Source organism: Stegastes partitus, unplaced genomic scaffold (assembly GCF_000690725.1).
Source record: "Stegastes partitus isolate 25-593 unplaced genomic scaffold, Stegastes_partitus-1.0.2 Scaffold992, whole genome shotgun sequence".
Taxonomy (NCBI): Eukaryota; Metazoa; Chordata; class Actinopteri; family Pomacentridae; genus Stegastes; species Stegastes partitus.
In genome coordinates this window covers 95,063-112,091 of record NW_007578723.1, presented here as the reverse complement: position 1 = coordinate 112,091, position 17,029 = coordinate 95,063, and the positions used below count along the sequence as shown (strand labels likewise).

At 45.6% G+C, this 17,029-nt stretch overlaps 1 protein-coding gene across 1 annotated transcript in view; it reads right to left on the bottom strand.

Moving 5' to 3' along the window:
- Window positions 1-16,724, bottom strand: part of gse1b (Gse1 coiled-coil protein b) — a 168,249-nt gene extending 151,525 nt beyond the window's left edge. The window contains exon 1 of the mRNA XM_008294759.1: window positions 16,379-16,724. Within this exon, the coding sequence (XP_008292981.1) occupies window positions 16,379-16,489 (111 nt within the window). The 5' untranslated portion in view covers window positions 16,490-16,724. The remainder of the gene's footprint in view (window positions 1-16,378) is intronic.
- Window positions 16,725-17,029: the final 305 nt, after the last annotated feature.

The following is a 17,029-nucleotide window of genomic DNA, read 5'->3' as shown; positions in this document are numbered from 1 at the left end:
GTGACAGCAACGAGGGTGGGGCGCTCCACCTCAATTTCCAATTCTAAAGAATCTGCTACAGTACACAGCGCGGCATATGAAAGCAATAAACGGACACAAGCGCACTAAAGCAGCGAGTCTGGCAGAGGCACATCTGTGTCAATGGACTGTAGCCTTGACAGATAAATATTCATTAGCTGACTGCTAAGCTACCTGACCTGTGACCCGCTCACTTCCTTTCTTTCAAGGGTATCAAGGAGTGGAGCTGCAGGCGGATATGGAGCCTTACACAGACCTGTCTCCTCTCTTTGTCCTTTCTGTTTGATATTGTTTGCATGCATTTGAAGTTGTTATATTTTTTTAAAAAAACCCGCAGTACTCCTGCTGCAGCAGCAGCAGCAGAGTTTGGATGTCACATAGAAAAATCTCCCCAAACATCAAAGAAATACTCCTGATTGTGGTTCAGTTAATGAGCAGAGCGGGCTCCTGTTTCTATGTTGTTGTTTTATTTTTTCTCACAACTATCAGTCGAAAAAGGCTAAAGCAGTATTGGTGTTTCTTTCAACTCTGCAGACGTATAGTTTGTGTGAGATGGCTTTTATATTGCTGATTACTATATACGGCGCTGTCACGGGTCACATTTTCAAAGCTTCATTAGAATTTTCATGTAGGAGACAAATGTTCAGTCTTGATTATTATTACAGGTTACACCATCAGCATATCAAAGGCATAAATATATAAATCACACACCTTAGAAACAGTTGCAGATGGGCTGACACCTCTAGTAAGTGAATTTTTATTAGGTGATTATTGTTGTTTTCTGACATGGCTTTAAAGAAAAAGGATGCTGTTCTTTTATACTGTCACTCTTCTCTTGCAAAACATTATTGGATGTCCTGTCATTTGTTCATTAGGTGCAGTCAAAACTACAAGCACTACTGCACTGTCTAGACCAATTCATTTCCATCTATTGCAGTTACAGGTTTCATACATCTCTATGTACCAACAGATATGTGAAACTATTAAACACATAATTAAATGTGTGTGTTCTACATGCAGCAGATACCTCCAGGAACTCAAGCATGCCACTGTTACCCTTAAACTCTTACATACAACACAGACAATGTTCAGCTTGTCTCTGACCTGAAGGCACAACAGCGAGTAAGAATGACTGATGTTAAGAGGAAATAAGGATCTGTGGCGAAGCCCGATGGCCCTGACAGCCTCCTCAATTAGTCATACGTACGTATACACACAGACAAGAACGTCCCCTCTTTCCATAGTTGATGTGTACGCATGACTTCTGTACGTAACAGCTGCCTTCCTCACACTCGCTCACACAGCATGTCTTGTCGCTGGAAAGTCACAGATCAAATATACTGATTTTACTAAATTTACAAATCCCAAAATGTAATGCGATCATACAACATATACAGCTGGTATAGCATAACACACTTTGTAACTCAATAGACGGCAAGTGGGAGACTAATTGGTAAATTACTCAGATGTTTTAATTTTGATACGGTTTCTATTTGTACTTGCATTGAATTGTGTGGTTGGTCAAGTAAAAGAAATTAAATTAAATGAGTACATTAAACTGTTGGTTCCAATTCCTCTTATTGACACCGTTTTCCCCCAATCACACACACTAGCTCTGCTTAAATAAATGTAATTATCAGGATTTTCAGATTCTCAGCCCGGCCACTTATCAGATCTGATCTTCTGAATTCTTTCAATTATAGATATTGTTGTTCTGTTAAATTGATACCTAATGAAGTAAATTAAAACTGCATGATTCTGTCTCTGATGCAGCCGCCTCTCTCTATCGGCAGTCGCAATTTTTATTTTTTGTCAAGCAATGTTCTGCCCACAGCAGCATGTGTTACCTGAAACTAGTAAGCGCCAAAACACGCTGAAGGATAAATGCTGAAAAATGTTTGTCTGCTTTGATGTCTACTGCTGAATTAAATCACAGTGACCTCTTGTTGCTGAACTCCAAAGTACGAAGGGAAGAGGAAAAGTCAACTAGAGGACCAGAGACAGATAAGCAAAGCTGAAGTGTGGAGAGGGAGGTCAAGAGTTATCACCTGGGTGACCTGAAGCGATGTGGCAGGACTTGTCACCACTTTCCCAAACAGAGACCAAGAGTTTGAATCCGAGCGAGAGGGCAAATGAGGCAAAACGCAGAAATCTAAATCCGACTGGACTTTATTTTATAAAATCATCTGCTATGCGTGCACACGCTAAACTTGTGCATGGCTGCACATATGCGCCTCTGTTAGTGTTTACGCTCCAGAGAACCGTCTCTCGTCTAGTGTGAGAGGCAAAGTGGCGGTCATATGGTTGTGTTCAGAAGACCCCCACCAGAATGGAGAACGGACACCTCCTCAGCCTTTAATGCCCCCTCTTGAGGTGTGAGATCATGTCTGCATCGAGGATGTTGCCAACAGAAGAGAAAAGCATGCACAAACTCGAGTGTGTGTGTGTGTGCGTGTGCGTGCACAAGTGAGTGTGCATATGTATGTAAGCATGTGTGTGAAGCAGATGGGAGGAAAGAGAGAAATTAGAGAGGGGTAAAAGGAGAGTAGCGACAGAAAGTCTGCAAGAGCATGTGTGTGTCTGTGTGTGTGTTGGACTGAGGGGGCTGTGAGGGGTTAGGGGGAGGCAGAAGGGAGAGGAGAGGGGGGGGAGTAGTGTGGTTAGGCATCCAGAGTCAGTGAACATTTTTCTGGCAAGCCTCCTCTATGCTCCTGGCTGCTTGCCCGGCTCTGAAGCAAACTTAAACAAACTCCTGTTGCAGCCATCTGCTGGGCCCGCGGGATAAATCACAGCACTGCTCCGCTCTGTACTGCTCAGCCGCACCACTATCAGGTTACTGTGTTAGCGGCCTCACACACACACACACACACACACATGCACGCGCGCACACACACACACACTCTTAGGCATGCAGGAACACATTACAGTCCTCCCTCTCATCCACACACACACACAGACACACACACACCGAGCTACGCGTCAGCCTGGAGCCAGGGCCTGCCATGGGGCTCACACCACCAGGAGAGGCCAGCAACATGTGGCCCCGCTAATACCACAGGGAGAGATGAAGGGGAGGGGAGGAAGGGGGGAGAAGAGAGACAGAAAAAAGGAAGAAAGGGGGAAAAAGAGGAAAAGGGGGAGGAGGGGTGGAGAAATAAAAAAAAGAGGACGAGTGAGGTGATGGGGGGACAGGGGAGAGACGGAGAGAGATGGACAGAAGACCAGCTGGGAGAAGAGAATCAGAGAAAAAAAAACAGAGAGAGAAGAAGAAGACCTCTGACACCTCACTTGGGCCAAGTGCTATTTTTACAGCCCCCTGTAGAAAAGAGGAACATAAAAACATCTCTGCCTCCGTGGGCCTTCACAACAACTTAAGCATTTTATAACGGGGGGGGGGACGCCTCTGAGGAGGAAACACTCGACGTCCCACTCTCCTCTTCATTATGATTCCAACATGATACTTTGTCGTCCCGTTAAACACTACATTTAATGGCTCCAGTTAAAAAAAATAAAACTATTCGGCCTCTATAACCTCGCCAATAAATCTCAGTAACAGTGCAGCTGTACCCCCGAAGATGATTTTCGCAGGTTGAATCCACTCTCACCTGTGTGCAGCTCTGTGGCCTCCAGGCTACGCTCTGCACATTAACCGTGACTAGCGCACCGGTCCGCACTGCACACAACTCTTGACCATGTGGGAAATGCCACTGACCAAGTTGGCAGGTAATGTGTTAGCACACTGCTAGCCTCTCATGCCCTGGATTAGATTAGGCATGTTTTCAGTAAGTCATAGACATAACCAGCAGTGGTAAACAGCGGCATGAAATCTATATTAATAATGTTTGAACCGGGGGGGCGAACGGCATACCTGAAAGGAACGGCGAGCAAAAAGCAACAAATAAATAATGACAAGCCTTCTGGAAGTATCTGTGGTATCTATCTGTCACGCAGATACAGAAACTGTATCTGTTTATTTCTGACTCATGGCGTGGTCATGTCAGTGTGTGGGGGGGAAATTCACCCATGGAAACTATTCACCAAGTCTCAGTAACTCCTGAATACGTCCGTGTGTGTGTTTGTGTGTGTTCATGCATGTGTGCCGATGAATGCGCGTTCCTGTATATGTGGCCGACGGGCCGATGAGAGCATCTCTGTTGACATTCGTATCATCTTTCTTTGCTCGCATGATGTTCCGGATTAAAAAGGCAAGCGGATCACAACCCAAACTAAGCCCTTAGCAAATATCAAATGTGACACGGTGCGCTGCGGTGAGCTTTTAAGACAATTCCCACGCAAAGTTCGCAACAATCGCCGAGTGCCACCGCTGTGTGGTCGCTCCAACCTGGAGATCTTCTTTTGGCGCACAGACCACAAAATACTAAACGAGTCAGGGCTACTGTATAGTCTGCATTCTTCCAGAGGCATCACAGTCTCTGGCTTCATGGGAGGCTCAGTCCAAAACTCCCTCTCTGTCTCCTTCTTCCCAGCTGTCCTGGAGTTGGCAGGACAAGCTGAGTATGTGAGAGACCAGGTGGCTGGACGGCATGGTGTGGGGGTGGAGGGGTTCAGGGCCGGGACTTGCTTACAGGAGGAGGGAGTAATCCAAGACGGGAATGTCTTCTTCAGCCAAAATAAGCTCCCAGAAGATCATCGGTAATGTTAATCTTTATCTCTTCTTTGGTTGGCTGACAGAAAGAGGAGAAGCGCTCTGGCGATGACCGGTTGGTCGGAGCCAGTGGTCGTCTGTGCGCCGAGTGCGGGGCAAGAGGGTACGGAGTATATTTAGTCCACTACGGAGGGCTCTTTAGGCTCCAGCTGACATCTCCAGTTGTCCTGACAGCAGGGCGAGGGTGAGTCTTCCCCTCTCCTCACCCCATTAAAAATATCAGCAGGGCGAGCACGAGGGCAGCGGCGCGAAAGTGAAACGAAGTGGGAAATGAAGGGGGAAGAGCCAAAGAATGAAAAATCACATTCGCACGGACCTTCGGCGACGCTTGGGAGGTCTAAAAGAGCAAGACTAATGAGCGGCGCTTAATAGCAGTGAATAATATCCAGTCAGTGGAGAGCATAAGTTACATGTTAAATGTCTAGCGAGGAAATAGGTCTGCTATTAGCTACTGTGCCGCCACACACTCCAGTTGTGTCCAGGTGCAGAACCACACACACACACACACACACACACACGCACACGCATGCACAGCTGTGGCACAATCCAGCTGCATTTGCCAGCACGAGAGCAAACACCTGCCAGCGCTCCCAACCACCTGGCAGACACACGTGTGCACAGACACACACATCCACACACACACACACGCATGCAGCTGTTCTGTATGTAAATGACGTCAGAGATTACACTCGGCGAATGTATGCATTTCTATGTGTGTGGGTGAATGTGTGTTATGGCCAGAGGGTAGCTGGCAGAAAGGGAGCTGAGCTATAGTTACATTACACTATGTCCTCTATAATTACCACAGTCAAACCAGGTTTACTACTGTAAAGCCCAGACTCCGGCATCACAGCCTTTTACTACATAATCACTCCTCCACGTTGGCCTCTTGCCACACCATGTCAGGCTTCAGCGTGACAACAGAGGAGAATTTGCACTTTGTCATGCATGATCAGCAGATTGGGGATTAATAATGAATTACAATTAAGCGTGTTGCGGAGCCACAGCGTAAAGCAATAAAATTCACCTTTAGCATAAAAACTAACTGGCATGGAGTGATGCTAATAGATGTAAAAAGGGATGAGCTGATCTTTTAAGTGGCCCAAATTTATTTGAGCTGGTAAAAAGTAAATCTAAACCCACAACATCATCAGTGAAGTGAAATTTCATTTTGTCCACAATAAAGGACTGATTTTGAAAAAAAAAAAAACGTCCAGCACATCCAGAGAAGGGCTTTTTTTATGACAAACATTTCCACAGGATAAATCTGAATCAACACGGCACATTATCTACCATCTGATCCTGACTGATCCTGTTTTTCATTTGTGTCATATGCGTAAATGCCCACAGCACTCTCAATTCACAGACGCATTCATCGCTGTGTGATGCTGCAGATATTTATTAAAGACTATTTACAGTGAGTTGCTTATCCATAATCAGCGTATCATCCACAGTAGGTGACAGTACAGTTTGCACAAGCAGACAGAACTACTGGCATGGAAGCTATGAAATTAAATGATGTGTATTGGGGAACCTGAAAAATGCATTTTAGCCACCTCAAAAAACAGTTTATGTGCATGCTATCTCTTTACAAAGATACACTGAGGGATGTGCTTGTTTGACTGACAACACTAATGAAAAGCAGTACATTGAAATCCAGCATTAGACACCTGTGTGGGATTATTTCATCCGTGTTCCACATAGACCTCCCACACGTTGCAGATCCATGTATCTTACTATGGGTCTGGCCTCATAGTGTAATTGTCAAGGGAAGAGAGAAAGGGGGAAACGGGTAGAAGAAACAGATCAATGAAAACAGTATGGGGGGTGAAAAAAGACAAAAGGCAAAAGAGATCCGGATAAGCTAAACAATGAAACAGAAGCAGCTCCTTGTCTCCTTTGCTCAAACCCCCACTTAGGACCCACACTACAGGCCACATCACACAAATGCACACAAACTGACACTGACACTGTACTCCAACTCACATGACTTGGTTCTCACAGGATTCCAGCCTGATAGTTGACAAGTAGTTTACTGGCTCATTGCATTCGTATATCTCGGTGCCAAATGGGCACCCACAAAAACACCATTGAAAACCGTTCACGGCGGTGGGGCCACTGCCCTCTCTGTTCCTCTTTCACACTGTGCAGTCGAGTTGGACGTTACTTTGTAACCGAGGGAAAGATTGTCAGGTACAATTAATGATTGTGTTTCACTGACATAAACTATTTTCTCTTATAAATCACAGAAGGTGGTGACCTGTCAGTAACAACCTGCCATCCACTGGGTATAACAGCATCAATTCCGTTTTCCTCTTCTCTCTGCCTCAGACAAGGCTGGGGAGATGTGGATGTACATTACACTTTGGTGATATACAATATAAAAATTGAGAGGAGAATTCCAGTCAGCCAAAATGGCTCCCTGATGCCATTAAGTGATGCTTAATGGCACTTTGGTGTGCTGTTGTGGGATTATGATCCAACACAAGAGGCAACGAATATAAACATCAGGATGGAGACGGGACTAAGAGGGGTGAGGTTTGTGTATCTATCATTCTCTAACAACTCAGCATGCATTCAGACACAATGCGTGGTTTACAATTTAATGTAAAAGTGACAGACGAACCTGATGAATTGCAATCAGAGCCGCACTCAGGCCGACTCGCAGCGACCGAATGGTGCCAGTGCAGGAACACACACACAAAAAAAACGTTGAACCTGGCTCAACTTTTGCCACAAAGTGACAAGAAGCTGGACGGGCCAATGAAAGATGTGAAAGTGCACATTCCTGGTAGAATGGGAGCGCTGTATTTCTTCTGTTCACCACTGTCGCCACACAAGACAAAATAAATGCTACTGTGATCACGCTTCAGGGTCGTAAAATGCTGTCTCAGAACATTCTAAACTATCAAAGTCAGCTCGCTGGATTTTATTTCATTGTCTTCCTTGGATCTGAACCAACGGCACCTCTTAAAGGCAGAAAAGAATCAAACGGCGAAAGATGGAAAATAAACTTGTGTGTTTTCCCAGTCATCAGCATGAAGTATTTCTGCCGAATGTGGTCACTTGACAGGCTGTTTATGCCTTACCAGTCACTATCCCGGCACAAAACACAAACAGACAGGCATTGAGATAAAAAGCTCTCATCACTGCCACTGCCCTGATACAGACTGGATGCTACAACCTGCGATACTGAAGTGAATTTTTTGAAGTCAACAGGTGTGCTGGAATCCTTTATAGTCTCTTTTCCTGCAATAGGATGTAGGACCCTCGGTGACCCCTGAGTGCTGAGCCAGATCGATAGCCTCTCTCTGCTTGGCTCTGCGGGGTTAACAGGTCAGCGAGTCTTCATCTGTCAGCTTCAAACTGCACTCAGACTTCCAAAGGGGTCTGACACTCTCAAGCCTTAAAAACCCCTCTACCCCCGTCTCTCCCAACAACACCTTGTGGACAAAGAAAATAAAAACTACGCTATGCTCTCTCACAGTGTGAAGAGCATAGCGTCATCCGCTCTTTGTGATCAACGACGCTGCACCAACACAGGACAGAAGGAACGCTGATTCATTCAATCGCTCCCACCTTCTCTATTCGACACTCTATCGCTTCCTCTTGTCAATTGTCTTTATGGAATTCTGACATTTAGGCATTTTTTAAGAATCTACGCAGCTCACATTGATGTAATTGGACTGTCGGTCAATATATAAACACGGCAAGAGAAAATATAATAGTATATAAGAATAACTCTCATTGTTTAGTCGCAGCAACTGGACTTCCTTGAAGACGTTCCACCTCTCATCCAAGAGGCTTCATCAGTCTGACTGACTAGCTGGGAGTTTCAGATACTTACATCTAACGAACCCCATCGTGGCAGGGGGAGTACTAACGACTCGCATAATGAGGGGGAGGAGCAAAAAAAACCCCAAATTGAAACCAAAACTCAGGTGTTAATGGCTTGAAGGTGAAACGTCTTCAAGAAACTCAAGCAAATCCAAAAACTACGAGAATATCAGTGACCTGGATGACTAAGAATCTTCACAGACATATAAGAATGATAAGAACCTGTAATATTTAATGCTCATTATCATCCATCCATCCATTATCTATACACCGCTTAATCCTCACTAGGGTCGCGGGGGGACTGGAGTCTATCCCAGCCGACTTAGGGCGAAGGCAGGGGACACCTGGACAGGTAACCAGTCTATCACAGGGCCACACCTAGAGACAGACAACCAAGCACACTCACATTCACACCTACGGACAATTTAGAATCACCAATTAACCTCAACATGTTTTTGGACCTTGTGGGAGGAAGCCGGAGAACCCAGAGAGAACCCACGCTGCACGGGGAGAACATGCAAACTGACACTGGGACCAGGACGCGAACCGGCAACCTTCTTGCTGCGAGGCAACACTGCTACCAACTGCGCCACCCTGCAGCTCGCTCGTTATCATGAAGTTGTCTAATTGCGATGAAACTGGCATGACAAATTCTCACCTGGTTGCAGGTGTTTTCAGTCCCACAGCTCTCCTTCTGTGTCTTTTACGCATTTCCTGCATTGACACCATGTTTTTACTCTAGAAAAGTCCAGAAAGCCTCGTTAAAAACCAGCAGTCTTATTGATGTAAATTTATTGATGTTGATGCCATAAAATGCCTAAAGCACATAAGTAGCGTGGGCAGCCGCATTACCTTCACAGCAGTTTAGTTTGTGGGTTTATAAACATATTTTTATGGTGTTGCTTTAACTATTAAATACTAGTATGAGGTTGTTTCAGCCATAACAAATTAAACACAATTGTGCGAGTCTGTGTCGTGGACGTATCAACAGAGCTGGATACGGTGCAGCAGCTCAGCCAGCCAAAAACCATCAGAAAGCATTTCACTCATAGGCCTCTATGATAAAGAGACACTTGTAACACTATTGACAGGACTGCAAACAAGACCGGTTATTACCATTTTTATTTTGAATTTTTAATCCATAAAGGTTTTTACATTTGCAAAGCATCCCCAGAGAGCGGAAAATTCTATTTTTATGTGACTGTAGGACTGAGTGGGAGAAGCACTAATACAAAGAAATCTTGGCAGCGGGAAAACGTTTTTGGCTAATGCACTGAGTGAGCAATTTGCATTCAAATCAAGTAGAGCTAAAGTCCGGTTTTTATAATACAACCATGAACTGGATGTGGCCCTGCGACTCGGCATTGCTGCCAGCTGTTGCAGAGACCAACCGCAGCACTGTAACAAAATAAAAAAAAAAATCACCTGCAGCCTAAATATCAGCCGAGAGGTGTCCTGACTGACAGACACCCACATAGTTTAATATTTGTAGAATTTTTCCAAAGCTCTTTTCTATGACCGCTTCTTATGTGGAGCCGGAAAGTTCAGGATGTGCAGGAGACCGAACAATGGACATATGAAGCTTTCATTGGAAAGAATGGACGCCATCTCTGACCCCTATATTGAGTTCTCTTAATACATCCATGACGCACATGCATAGTGGTCATGCCTGCATACATATCTACTGTATAGCAGCAGTGAAGGAGGGGTGCTGCAGCTAGATCAAAGGGTGCTCTTTACAACACGTTGACAGCTGTGACATACACTGCTCAAACGCCACACCCTTGCCGTAGGTACAGCAAGAGAACTCTGAGACGGGTCCGCTTGTCAAACCACAGCGGCGAAGGCTGGGTTGAGACATAAAAGGAAAAAACATGAACCGCTGGAACACCTCCATCTCATCTGCTCCATGCATGATGTGATCTCTCCATTCAGATATGGGCAAGAATGCAGCACTGAGCGAGGCTAGCGGGAAGAGAGTGATTAAAGCTTTGAGAGCTAAATCAAAACCCACCTCCAGCAGCTTTGAAATTAAGCCCCCCAAATACCAGAGGATTCCCCGTGAAACGCAAGGCTGTCCGTCGGACCGCACTGCCGGGAGAGGAGAGGAGCACAGCTGCAGGAACTTTGCACAATACACGCAATCCGAACGGTTCTGACTGAACACACTCGTACGCACAGGCATGCACAGGGACAGCTCACACCACATGTAAAGGCCACAACACCTCACACGCCTCAAATTAACCGTTTTAATAGAATATTCCTCCTGCGTACAACACATTGTGTGGCTGAGGATGCTGTAATATTTCCTTTTATGCTGAAATGATAAGAACAAGACTCTTTTCTCTTCTGTTTTCTTCTGGCTACAATTTAAATCCCATTAACCCCCTCACCTTCTCTCCGCCTCCCACTCTTCTTTTCTCTTCTTCCAATAACTCACTCAGGGTAATTTCTTCCCCTCCCTTTTCGACATTACATCTAAATTCAATGTGTAACTTTGCATTCACTTCTTCTCTCGCTACGCTATAAATCTTCCGTGGCGACACTGTCAGGACGCCGGCATGTTTTTCCTGTGACAGCAAATACCTCTTTTGCAGGATACGGGCCGTGCAGCGAGAACATCTTTTACGCCGCACAATATGTACACATGCACACAAAGGAGCAGCGTACCAACAGAGAAAACCTGAGCACATGTAACGCACACATCCCTCCCACACACACACACACACAGCGACTGAATGATTGAATTCAGTCACAGAAACCTGTCTTTGTTCTTCTAGCAGGTCAACAATAATCATCCTCTTGAAAAAGTCACTCAGCAGGCTGCCCTTGAGAGAAAAACATCACGTGCGGATACAGACTCACGCTGTCTTCACACATACGAGTGCATCTGAGAAGGAGAGGCTTGTCTGTGTATCTACAGACAATTACGCAGTCTTTCTCATTGCAAGGCCTGACTAATTATTGATTTACTTGCTGCCTGAATCCTCTGCGCCCTTGCACAAGCAGAGGACATGCTGTTGACTGCAGGGAGACTGTGGGCTTAGCTATAAGCATCTCTCTGTGGGGGGGCCACACCATCTGTTTGCAGGACGCCTTGTTCTTCTTGTCGCTGAAGATACTTCGGTTAGTCTGGTGACTCTGGAGGTATGTTCGGTTTCATTGTCACGCGGCAGAATTCATCTGAATGACTAAAACTTGTGTCAAGTATAATATATGAGGCGCATGTTTTCAACACCAAAGTTGGTGTAAGCTTAGGAAACATAACATTGTGATGTCGTGTGTTTGTTTATGGCCTGTAAGCATTTGGGGTAATCCATCTCCACTCTGTTATCTAGTCTTTTCTATCTTTTTTTTGTCTCTACGTTAAAGCAGCAAATAAAAAATAAAAAACTTCTTGGAAATACTTGAGTGCAGGTCCAGCTACAGCTCCCCTGGTGCTAGTAGGGATTCAGTGCACCGTGCAACTGCACCTTTCATTAACTTTGCACACACGAGCTTCGCATGAGTGTGTGATTTGGAAAAGTAAGCTTCGATTTCGGGAGCGGCACAAATGAAACTAAATGTGGAATTTAATTTTAAGAAAATCATTTGGACATTTATTAAGATAAGGAAGAGAAACCACACTTGACTGGCCTTCGGTGCATTTTGTTTGGCACGCAAACTACTGACGGGGAATTGTCTGGATTTGATATCACACACAGTATCTGTAGGTGCAGACTGTTTCAAAAATTACATTGAAAAAGACCCTCATTCTCCTCAAGTCACTGCGAAGGGGCACATCAGAACTGCAGCTGTCACATGGTTTACTATCCTCTACTGCAGGGGTCTCCAATCCTGGTCCTCGAGGGCCACAGTCCTGCATGTTTTAGATGTTTCCCTCTTCCATCACACCTGATCAGTTCATCATCAAGCTCTGCAGAAGCCTGATAACGATCCTGATCATTTGAATCAGGTGTGTTGGAAGAGGGAAACATCTAAAACATGCTGGACTGTGGCCGTCGAGGACCAGGATTGGACACCCCTGCTCTACTGCATATTGTGTAAAAATAAATAAAACTAATACAACCCCTTCAGCAAACAGACATTAGCAACTAATACATTCTCAAAATGTTGATGCACTTTATATTTCATGGAAAAAAGAAAACATTAATTATAATATGTGGAATTGTTTGGGCACACTTTTACGTCTCAGAGCGTCATTATCTTGCTCTGAATTTAGCATTACTACTCGTAAAGGCCAATTCACGAAACTGCAAAGTCACAGGCTGCCTTTCAGGAGCCATGTGTATTTCTGTGTTCGTTACGAGGGGCAATGTGACCATCTGCATAACAGACCGATGCATACCTATTGTACTACGAATAGAAGCGAGCGCGCATCCGCTGTTGTTTTTCAAAAGTCCACATCAGTCATGCAGAAAACCATGAATTGGCCCTAAAGCAGGTGAAGAATTGTCATTAGAGCGAAAAAAAGAAATTCTGACTCTTCAATCCTTGTGGTACCCGTTCAACAGCCATGGGCTCCTCTAACCGGCAGACGGAGAGTTTATAAATTTGAATAGTCTATATTGGAAAAAGTGCTCCGAACAAATGTAGGTATAATTGAGCCCTTTGGCCACAATCATCAAAGGTATGTTTAGAGAAAAGAATGAGCATATTGGATGAAAAAATAACACTTTGCTAACTGTGGTGGAAATATTCTGTTTGGAATTGCATCATGCATAGAGGTGTTTCTGTCCTTTAGTCTCAGTGATATAAATGGAGAAGACACTTCAACAGCACCATAAACTACATCCTCCACAATGACAGTAAAGTAAAACTTATTTTCAAATTAAAGATAAAAAAGGGCACCTAATAAGGTTTCCAAATTGCAATTCAGTGGACATCTGTTTTCGCTGAGAGCGCAAGTGGAGGATCTGCTGACCAGCCGCCCCTCCCGACTCGTCGGCTGGTAGTCTATACTTACGCACCTGTCAAAGGTCACGTCCAACATACTAATTAAACACACAGTAGCAGAGCGGCGAACACGATAACCAGCCATCGCGTGCTTGTGCGCATGTCCGTGTGTTACTTTTAACAGCTTCCAGAGTGTCATGTGGCAGATCTCATTTCTTGTGCTAATTCACATATACACCACCGAGCGGGGGGGAAATCAGGCGGCACGGCATCGTCCGCCCCTTATCGCACTTCGCAAGACGCATTCATGCATGCACAATAATGTTTACACCATTACACGCGGTATAATGACTACCGCAGCCGAGGTCTCCTTCTAGCCCTAATCAAGGATTTCATTTTTCTCTGTCTTGGTGGCGAACATCAATTCATTAAGGGAATTGTCCTTGCTGCAGTTTTTTATTTCATGAGAGAAACAAGAGTAAAAAAAAAGACATTAGAATAGAATACTGTATGCTATGTTTATATTTGTACAGCCCCCTCCACCAAGAGCACACAGCGCTAAGGGGAACCAGATGGGCACTCCCTCCTGACAGCCCAAACCCCAGCGATGACAGACCCTCTCGAGCTTACAGCATGACACTAGAGGACAAAGCACCTGTTCCCCTGCAGCTCTGTTGCACCGCCCTGCCCCTGCCCCTGCCCTCCACCCCCACGCTGGCACTTTCTCAGCCATGAGGTCACCGGCTCGCTCGGGCCAAAACCGGCTGCGCCACCTGCAAACGTCCCCCGTCCAAAACGATCACCCGAAACCCTCCCCGCCCTGACACCCCTCTCATGTCACCCACTTTCTGATCGGATAACCTTGGCGGGAGGGAAAGTCGCTCCCATAATTACACCCTATATCCGGAATATCCCCCCTCACATATGATTGCTATGAGCTCACGTGCGAATGAAGAGTTTGGAGATCGCAACGGTAAAAGTGACGGCGTTACTCCGAGCACTTCTTTAAGGGACAGAAAAAGGTGGACGCAGCTGATGCGAGCGTGCAGCATAGCGAGGTTGCCGAGTGTGAATGGCATTCACAGATGTTTTTCACATGTCCCGCATGGCTGGACAGTCAGTGTTTGTTTGCATGACAGATCTGCTCACAGGGCCAGCTGGCTGTCTAAATGCTCCTCAGCTCTTCATTTGCACATCACCCATTCTCTGTTTGCCCTGCACTGGACCCTCCATGTAGCCCACCAGACCACAACTCTGCTATTGATCATCTGGAAAAAGCAGATTTCAAACTTTTAGAACAGCAGGAAATGAATTCTGTGAAGAAAAAAAAACAGTGGAAACAGAAAAAGGCAAGAAAGTGAACGATGACAGAATGATCTCTCTTCAGAGGAAGTGTATACAGTAGATGCCCCGGTCACTGAGCCAGCCCATCTGGACCACCTATGCAAGCATCTTAACTCATCAAAGTCACTTATTACACTATGCAATTCTTTTTTTTGTGTGTGGGAAACGGCTTAACAAGCCACAACGAACAATTGTCCTTACGCACAGTGTCTTTAAATACACATCACAGCCAGTTCATCCAACTATGACAAGAGCTGGAGCAACAAACCTTGCATGACTGAATGTGTTGCTGAAGGGAGAAACATTATCCTGTTGCTGCTCAATTTGGGGAAAATCAGCGTCTCGTGGCATCCAGCGGGTATTGATACCAATTACGCATAAGTCTTCTACCACTGAGCTAACTGTATCAATGATCGTAAACGACTGAAGGAGCAGTCGTTTATTCCAGACGGAGCAGAGATCAGTGTAGAACACTTCACCTAAGCTACTGACACTGTGCTTTAACAACTTGTTGCAGACACTGTGTAGTATGAAGTGAATGCTGTCGTTGTTTGCTGATTTTATATTGGTGTTGTGTTGCTTTTTTCTGGTGTAGCAATTTCCCTCAGGTCTTGTACCGAAGGGATCAATAAAGTTTTATTCGATTCTAATTCTAATTCTAGTATCTGAGCATAAATGTACAGATAGAGCAATTAAACGTCACTTATGTCATTCAATTTCATACTTGTCATTTTGGTGTAGTCTTTTTATCTTCATCATCCTTCATATTTCTCCCTAAATCCGTCTAAAAAGTAGAAGTAAGACAGGCCTAACGTACACTTTCTTCACCTCATGTGTCTGCTGTTATTATATTAAGCTGTCTGATTCAACGTGAAGATGAATATTGAGATTAGCACTCCACATAACATATCAAATTCAATTTCCCATTGCATTGTCTTTCTGAGGGACCGGCGACAGAATGATGAAGCTGATGTTTTCCGAGGAAATGAGGCCCAATTTGCAGGGGGGAGGCATTTCTTTCGCATCTTTGCTGGAACCGTAATTGTCATTATTACTGTCAAAATAAATACGGCGCGCACTCGCTTTAAACTAACTTCCTCGCAAAATACTCCTCGCTGCGCTAACACCAAAACAAACTGGTCAGCACCAGGTGAGACATACTCAGTCATGCTTGTTCAAATAAACACACACAAATGTACACAGCAAACACGGAGGCCGGCCTTGGCCTTCAGATCCCCATAGTCTTCCGCTGGTGTTTACAGAAGTGAGTTTAGCTGAAAATATTTGAGTCTTTTCGGTTTCTGGCCACACACACACACACAAACACACACACTACTCATCCAGCCAAAGCAGGATGCAATATGGTACTAAATGTTAAGTTTACAAGGATATTAATGCATTTAATTGTGGTCATTAATCTGCATTTCTTTATCAAGCATTTTCATTTAACTCAGTCTGCACTGCCCTGTAGAGTAGAGATGGTCACCAGATGACAAGGAAGTGTCATTTTAACCAAGCTTATGAATCCATAGAGTGGAACTCCAAATCACTGAGGGGAGGAAAAAAAGAGGAATATGACTGTGTTGTGTCACATGAGGCTGCTTCATTCGCTCTTACCTTATGTCTAGACTGTGGCGAGGCTGATTCCTGGTCTTTCCTGTCCCCGTCTGATGCTCCGGGTCCCAGCCTTGCCCTGTCCTGCTGCATGCTCTGTCCCACCTGCACCATCGCCTTACATTCCACACATGAGCCGATCACCAGCCTCCTGCCGTCGTCCACCAGGAGCGTGCGCGTGCTGCGAGGTGCGTACAAAAACACAGGCAGCCTGGCCACGGTGACCGCGCACAGCCGGCCTTGCCTGCGCTGCTCCTGCCTGCAGAAGAAACACACAAAAGACTCGCAGCTGTACTGGCGGGCCCAGGGGGAGCTGGGCGGCTGGGGGTTGGCACTGGATAAGCCAGAGGTAGATGGGGTGGAGGGACCCAGGCCCTTACTCTCGTGTTGGGCCCACTGAGCGTGCAGGTCGTGGTAGCAAAGGTTACAGGCCGACACCAGGCCTGTGGCGTCGACCGGCTTGGCGTGGGGAGCGGGAGGGTGGACTGTGAGAAATGGGAAAAAAGGCTCCCTCTCCCCACAGCGACCAGGCGGGTTGACGTGCAGCTGGTACTCTCCTCCTGCACACAGCTCAGCCCCACACAGGTAACACACCGACATGGAGGTGCTGGGTCGCGACGCCGCCCCCGTCTGAGAGCGGGCCGGTCCGGACCC